Source organism: Dipodomys ordii, unplaced genomic scaffold, assembly GCF_000151885.1.
Source record: "Dipodomys ordii isolate 6190 unplaced genomic scaffold, Dord_2.0 Scaffold136, whole genome shotgun sequence".
Taxonomy (NCBI): Eukaryota; Metazoa; Chordata; class Mammalia; order Rodentia; family Heteromyidae; genus Dipodomys; species Dipodomys ordii.
Window position 1 is genome coordinate 6,224,246 of NW_012267352.1, and position 8,475 is coordinate 6,232,720.

At 37.4% G+C, this 8,475-nt stretch overlaps 1 protein-coding gene across 4 annotated transcripts in view; it reads left to right on the top strand.

Moving 5' to 3' along the window:
* Nucleotides 1–5,663, top strand: part of Gabpa (GA binding protein transcription factor, alpha subunit 60kDa) — a 36,307-nt gene extending 30,644 nt beyond the window's left edge. For all 4 annotated transcript variants that reach the window (XM_013031036.1, XM_013031038.1, XM_013031035.1 and 1 more), the window contains one exon: nt 2,373–5,663. In XM_013031036.1, the coding sequence (XP_012886490.1) occupies nt 2,373–2,601 (229 nt within the window). In that variant the 3' untranslated portion in view covers nt 2,602–5,663. The remainder of the gene's footprint in view (nt 1–2,372) is intronic.
* The last annotated feature ends 2,812 nt before the right edge of the window (nt 5,664–8,475 follow it).

Below are 8,475 nucleotides of genomic sequence, written 5' to 3' on the forward strand. Positions count from 1 at the left end.
TTTACATAAAACAGTTATTTTCTATTTTTACTCAGATAAAAATATTTGTGCATAAAATGTAAAAATAGTAAATGAGAAAAATAAAACTATTATACAATATATTCCTGCGTCGAAGTTCTTTTTTGTTTGTTTTTGTTTTTCTGAAAACAATCTCAAGTTCCAAGAGTATTTGAGAGGAAGAAGTTCTCAGTGAACTTCTGATGTAGTGTATGTGATTCTTATATATTTCTCTATCTAAAAACTCTGGTGATTCTGAGTACACATTCACTCCCCCTCCCAAATAATTGAAAAGCCAAAATACCCTATGAGTTTGGGAAGGACAGATTCACTGCACTGAAACTAGTTGGTAGAGGACAGTCTCTTAAGAAAATTAGTGAAATCCACACAACCAGACTGCGTACTAAACATAAAAAGTAGCAGGTTGACTAGGAAAACTGAAGACTTGTCAAAATACAAGCCAGATCCTTGCTTTGCTTTTGGTTTCTGAAACAGGGTCTTGCTATGTGTTCCGCGCTTTCCTAGAGTGTGCTTTCTTGGTCTGGTTGGCTGCAAACTTGTGATCCACCTGCCTACACTGTCCAAGTGATGGAACACCACACGTGTGCCACCACACCCGTCCATCTTGGCTATCATTTCTTGTTTCAACAAAACTGCTGAGCAGAGTTTTCAGTGACCAGTTTGTCGAGATTTTAGGACTGAAGTCTGCCAGTGAAGTTTTTGAGAGGCATATCCTTTAGAATTTTAAAGGGGAAGTTGGAAAGATTTCAGAGGTAAAATTAGCCAAGTAGATGTAGGGTTAAAATATTTCATGATATGTAGTTGATAAACTTGCATGCTGTCTGGGGTGGGAGTGGGGGTGGAAGGGGATTCTCTGACATTTAGAGAGTTGCAGAGTTTTCCTCATGAATTGTGTAAAAGAAATAATGAGCACATCTCATCCAAAGAAGCAGTCAGTGCCATGTATCAATGGCACTGAGAAAAAAATAATTTGTTCCCAACATTTGGACCATTGGACATCAGGCAGTACAAGACAGGAAACTCAAGGGAAACACAGAAGAGGTAACAGCTACATCCAGCTTACTGTCAAGAATGAGGCTCCAGAATGTAGTAACAGACAGACCACTGGAGGCCAAAGCAGAGGGAGTTTTCAGAGCAGAGAAGAAAGCTGTGGGATGATCTCTGGGAAGAGCCCAGGAAAGAATCTTCAGAGAGGACACAGGACTGAGGAGAGTTGTCCCCACCAACTTGAGAACTCTCAAGTTGAGTTGCCTATTTGCATAGTTTTATTTATTTATTTTTGTTGGTCATGGTGCCTGAACTCTGGGCCTGGGTGCTGTCGTCCCTCACCTTTTCAGCTCAAGGCTGAGCCACAGCGCCACTTGAGCCACAGCGCCACTTCCTGCTTTCTCTGCTTCTGTGGTGCTGAGGAATCGAACCCAGGGCCTCAGGCATGCAAGGCAAGCACTCTACCACTGAGCCACCTTCCCAGCCCCATATACCTCTATTTCTAAGTAATATACTTTGACTGCTTCTTTATCATCTACTATTTTCCATGGAGTTTACACAGAGAGATTATGATTTAGCTTTCTTCACTATATAAACACTCCATTCTGTCATCCTAATACAGTAATAATACAACGTTTTTTAATTACATTGGCTAGTGCTGTACCACTTGAGCCACAGGGCCACTTCCAGCTTTTTCTGCTTATGTGATGCTGTGGAATAGAACCCAGGGCCTCATGCACGCAAGGCAAGGACTCTACCACTGAGCCACCTTCCCAGCCTTAGAATATTTAATTTTTTTAAAAATCTGGGTCCTTATTAACAACTTATGTTTTATAGAGCACCATGAGTCACTATATGCTGAGCACTTTATATATATAAAGTTTATCTCTGTAGTCCTCAGCAGTTCTGTGAGGGTAAGTATATTTTTTTAACCTTTTTGTGGATGAGAAATAAAAGCTTAGAGGAAATGCCCCTTTCCTGTGGTCACAGAGGTGGTAGTAAGTCTAGATACATTAAGCTTTGAGACTTGCCTTTCTGACTTAAAAGCTCTTGTAATTTTTACTGCTATTCCCAAGGTTTGTATTTTTCTTGTTTTAATAATTACATTTGTTTTCAAAGCAGTATTATGCATAGTTGTTGAAAGATGCTTTGGAAGTTTAATATACAAGGTTTTGGAGTACTGTTTGTAATATTTTGAGAGTTTCCTTAGATGGAAACACTAAATACTGAATGTAACTGCAGAGTGAACTGCTGTTGCTCTGGGGTGCAGTTCTTAGTTAAGCTTCTGCTTATGGAATAGTCTGAACTGTAAAGAGTCCAAATTCTTCATTTTTCTATAGTCCTAACATGATTGTCTCTTTTTAAAGGTATTATTATGATGGGGACATGATTTGTAAAGTTCAAGGCAAGAGATTTGTGTACAAGTTTGTCTGTGACTTGAAGACTCTTATTGGATACAGTGCAGCAGAACTGAACCGGTTGGTCACAGAATGTGAACAGAAGAAACTTGCAAAGATGCAGCTCCATGGAATTGCCCAGCCAGTCACAGCTGTAGCCCTGGCTACTGCTTCTCTACAAACAGAAAAGGATAATTGAGTGAGGCCCAGGACTTTCTGGGAGCCTAAAGTCTTTCTTACATATTTAGAGCAAGCAGTTGCTCTTACCTTTATTTCAAAATTTGAATCTTCTTTTATTTCTAGGTTGTACAATCCGATGCATGATTTTTTTATAAATATTTCATACTCTTGTGAATTTGGATCTTTTTACTTTGAGCGTATATTTTACAAAATGCATATGTTAAAGGATCGCCACAATTATCTGCAGGGAAAGCAGGTTCTTTGTGGGATAGTTTAACAGTCAGAAAAGCTAAAGTGGTCAGTATTAATGCCTAGCCCTACCAAAAATAGCCAGTAGCATCTGAAGATAAAAAAAGTAACATGTCTCCAGGAAACAGCCTGGCTTATCTATTTTTTGAAATATTGCTGTTTCCTTTCTCTGCTACTTTAGATGTTGCTTTACATAGAATCAGAAAATGGAATTGCTAAGCTAAAGCATGTGTGCCTGTTTCATCTAATCAAGCGGAGTTAAGATGTTCATAAAGGATAAAATTATAATAATATTAACAAATTCCTAAACTAAGATTATCAGGTTATTAAAATAATTTACCTATTTGTAAGAAAAGCATAATAAGTTGACTGGCAAAAGAGCAGTACTGAAGAAGAATGAGATCCAGGCTTAAGTCTGGCTTAAGCCATTACTAATTGTTTCCTGTGTAGATGACTCGTGTTAGACCAAGAATTTAAATTATTTTGAGAGAGGCATTCCAATAAACCAGCTATTGCAAATGTATATGTATATATATGTATATATATATATATATGTATGTGTATATATATATGTGTATATATATATATATATATCTATACACATACATACATACAGGAATTTATCTCTGTTTTTCCTATCAGAGATTGTAAAAACCAAAAGAAGTATACCTCAGCTAGAAAATAAAAGTTTGGTATAGTTTGGTATAATGCCTTTTCCAAAAAGAAAAACAAAAAACTACTCTGTAGCCAGTTCATGTAGCACCACTCATGTATTCTGATAAGTAAGTACTTTAGATCAGATAACAGTACCCTTTCAAGATGCTAGTAAGTTACTTCAAATGATCATCAAAGGGAAACCTAGACTCCATTATTGACAGTCTTCTCTTTAAAGAAAAACTTCCCACTTCCTTATTTTTTTTCCTTTTGAATCATATGTGTATGTACAAATATCAATATATGTCCTTTGACCACTTTATACATATACACATATATATGAAGGCTTAAAGATATTCAAAAGGAAGATTATTAAATTATTTTTAATTAAATAATTTGTATGTGAAATTCCTTACTACAAGCTAACACTATACAGAGATAGCTTTAAAAAACAATCTGTCATTTCTTTCTTTTGTTGTTTCTAAGGTGTCATGCACAAGTCAAATGAAAGACTGGAGGGAGCTTTTATAGAAAAAAGTTCATCCCCAAATAATCCTTTCTTAAACCTCCCTTATCATTTCCTTTTAAATTCATCCCCAGAACAGCTTTAGAAGTTGGTTATTACTGTTGATTAGCAGGGGCCAGGTGGTACTAGCACTAATTGGTGGCTTAAATGAACACCACATTCAGGATCCTAGGGACAAGGAAGAGAAGGTAGGTCTGATTTCCTTTTTTGGTAACCTGAAGTCATTTTGAATACTGGCTATAGGACTTCAACATGCACTGTTAGTTCATTTATAAGTCCTTTAAGATTCTGCAGTAAATACCTGAAAAAAAAAAGAAAATCTGTATCTTTCATTTATAAGTACAGAAAGTAGACTGACAAATTATTAGCACTCATTTGGGCACTGTGACTTTAAGAATGTCCAAATAGAATGTTATGCTATGTAACAGTATATAGAAACCCTAGCATCTGGTCACATATAAGTAGCTAACAATGTTTTAAGCCATCCTTTTAAGTCCTAGGGAATTGATAAGTCATTTCTTGTTTTAAAAAATACTAAAGTATAATCTTCTGGTATCTCAAGAGCTTAAGAATCTTGACTTTTAGATTTGAAATTCTTTTGATACATTATGTTAAAATTTTAGCAAAGCAGACAACAGATTTTTATATCTTAAATTTATGTATGTGTTTTGAAGGAAAGGAATAAAATCAAAGTTTTTTTTCTCCTTTAAGCATTCCTCAAACGCTTTTTTCTTCTTTTTACGCTGTATTCTGTGTTTCCCCCATTGGGAAGTTTGAGTTATGTTCTTTCTCGTGTGAAGAGTTTAGAGCGTGATCAGATGCTCTTTTCCTGCTTCTCTCACATAAGCTCGCCATCTCACCCACAGCTGACATGTCTCATTTTTCCAGCTGATTCAAGAAGCTTTTCTGCTTCTCAACAGATGAATAAAATATTCTGCTGCCCTTATTGAGGTTACAGTTTTCTATTAACTATAACTGTGTTAAGAAGCTATAATTCATGCTTAGTTGCTTTTTTTCTGTAGAATGATACATTCAAAGAAGACATAGATTATTGATTATCTTTTGTACTGAGTACAAGATAATGAAATGTTCACTTTTGTCTTAAAGCTATCTTTTTCCATGTGAGATTTATATTTAACCAACTTCCATACTGTCTTGCTAGCTTGAAAATTTGTGTTACCATTGGAAAAATCAAACAAAATCAAACAGAATTACCATGTGTGGTTGATCGTCACATACATCAACTGTTCACATTCGTTTTGGTATTAATCCATGTCAAAAATTAGGAAAACTAATTAGCTGTTTTTCCCTGAATGAACAGTGATACTCAAGTATGATATTTCTTTTAAAGGGCTGTGCCTCCAGATACTTTTGGTGAGGTCTGCTTTTTTCTGCATTCATCATTTTTGCTACTTTTATAAAGAACTAGTGTATCTTTGAAATAGCACAAGAATGTTTTAAAATTCTTAATTACAAAATGAACCTGATACTAACTTAATGTCTTTAGACCTAAAGCTTATAAAAATATGGATACTTCAATATTTCATTACTTTCCAGGAAAAAAAATACTCTCAATCTTTTGTAAAAGGAGGAGGATTTTTGCATACATTTTTACTCTTTAAATAAAGACGCTTTTACTCTCATAATAACAATTATGTATTTCTTTGTGTTTTTGTAATTTTACATAAAACAGTTATTTTCTATTTTTACTCAGATAAAAATATTTGTGCATAAAATGTAAAAATAGTAAATGAGAAAAATAAAACTATTATACGATATATTCCTGCGTCGAAGTTCTTTTTTGTTTGTTTTTGTTTTTCTGAAAACAATCTCAAGTTCCAAGAGTATTTGAGAGGAAGAAGTTCTCAGTGAACTTCTGATGTAGTGTATGTGATTCTTATATATTTCTCTATCTAAAAACTCTGGTGATTCTGAGTACACATTCACTCCCCCTCCCAAATAATTGAAAAGCCAAAATACCCTATGAGTTTGGGAAGGACAGATTCACTGCACTGAAACTAGTTGGTAGAGGACAGTCTCTTAAGAAAATTAGTGAAATCCACACAACCAGACTGCGTACTAAACATAAAAAGTAGCAGGTTGACTAGGAAAACTGAAGACTTGTCAAAATACAAGCCAGATCCTTGCTTTGCTTTTGGTTTCTGAAACAGGGTCTTGCTATGTGTTCCGCGCTTTCCTAGAGTGTGCTTTCTTGGTCTGGTTGGCTGCAAACTTGTGATCCACCTGCCTACACTGTCCAAGTGATGGAACACCACACGTGTGCCACCACACCCGTCCATCTTGGCTATCATTTCTTGTTTCAACAAAACTGCTGAGCAGAGTTTTCAGTGACCAGTTTGTCGAGATTTTAGGACTGAAGTCTGCCAGTGAAGTTTTTGAGAGGCATATCCTTTAGAATTTTAAAGGGGAAGTTGGAAAGATTTCAGAGGTAAAATTAGCCAAGTAGATGTAGGGTTAAAATATTTCATGATATGTAGTTGATAAACTTGCATGCTGTCTGGGGTGGGAGTGGGGGTGGAAGGGGATTCTCTGACATTTAGAGAGTTGCAGAGTTTTCCTCATGAATTGTGTAAAAGAAATAATGAGCACATCTCATCCAAAGAAGCAGTCAGTGCCATGTATCAATGGCACTGAGAAAAAAATAATTTGTTCCCAACATTTGGACCATTGGACATCAGGCAGTACAAGACAGGAAACTCAAGGGAAACACAGAAGAGGTAACAGCTACATCCAGCTTACTGTCAAGAATGAGGCTCCAGAATGTAGTAACAGACAGACCACTGGAGGCCAAAGCAGAGGGAGTTTTCAGAGCAGAGAAGAAAGCTGTGGGATGATCTCTGGGAAGAGCCCAGGAAAGAATCTTCAGAGAGGACACAGGACTGAGGAGAGTTGTCCCCACCAACTTGAGAACTCTCAAGTTGAGTTGCCTATTTGCATAGTTTTATTTATTTATTTTTGTTGGTCATGGTGCCTGAACTCTGGGCCTGGGTGCTGTCGTCCCTCACCTTTTCAGCTCAAGGCTGAGCCACAGCGCCACTTGAGCCACAGCGCCACTTCCTGCTTTCTCTGCTTCTGTGGTGCTGAGGAATTGAACCCAGGGCTTCATGCATGCAAGGCAAGCACTACCACTGAGCCACCTTCCCAGCCCCAATAAAACCACTTTTTAAAAATATAAAAGCTAACTTAGGATCAGCATAATTTTTGCCAGTATGTTTCCCAAAGTAAGAACAAAATATGTGGACCAGTTTTACAATGATAGTTTCTGTTATTTGTATTGCAGTTTCTCAGATCAAACTGCATATGATACACATGCAGTGGGTATTTGTATGGGTGTCTAATCTGTATGAACAGGGAACAAAGTATGAATGGAGAAGTATTCTGTGAGTTATAGACTACACCTTTTTCAGGCATAAAGCAGTAGGAGGACAGGGATGCAAGCCTAATAGTGGAATCTGAATGTGAGGGAGGGGGGGAGGAGCAGGGGATCAGTGAAACCAGAATTCTATGCAAGCAGTGGATGAGTGAACACATCCACATGAGTTAATAAGAATTGGTGAAATACCCCAAGTCCTGATGGTTTGGGATGCTGGTGAAATGGCTGATCTTTGTAATGACTTAGCAAGTAAATCCTCCTCCTCTGCATTGCAGTAATTCATTGCAGCACTACTTACAGCCTTTGATCTTGAAAAGTTGCTCTGCTGTAGAAATTTCTGGCTAGCAGTTCATGTACCATTTTTCTTTCCATGCATTTCCAGGAACAATAATGGTTCACAGTGTCTGAACAGTAACAGGAGTGAGGATAAAAATGGCTACTTAGACACTTTATGGCCTCAAAGTAAATACGATGTCCTTGAATTCCATTGGCTGCTTTTATTGAACTCCTGCTTTCACTGTTAGTTTAAATGGGAAGGTAAAACAAATTAGGTAACTAAACACTGTTGTTCATCAGCAAGAATCTCCTGAGTATTTTGTCTGCATTTGAAAAACATGTTTTCAGATATTATTGAGCTGTGCAAGGACACAGGACGCAGACAGATGTGTTCATTAACACTCCCTACAGAGCATATTGTGATTATTTGTAAGTGGAAGGTGCTAGAGCTGAGATCCCACAAATGTTACCTGTTAGGAATCTGCCTGTCCTAGGCCATGATTTTCAAGGAGGGATTTATTTTTTTTTGAGGGGGGGGGTCTTGTCATGGGGCCTGAACTCTGGGCCTGGGCGCTGTCCCTCAGCTCTTCAGCTCAAGGCTAGAGCTCTACCACTTGAGCCACGGTGCCACTTCCGGCTTTTTTTTCTTTTTGCTTATGTGGTGCTGGGAAATCGAACCCAGGGCCTCATGCATGCAAGGCAAGTGCTCTACCACTGAACCACCTTCCCAGCCCTCAAGGAGGGGTTTTATTTGAGATTGTTTCTCAGTGTCACCAAGAAATCACATTTGTATG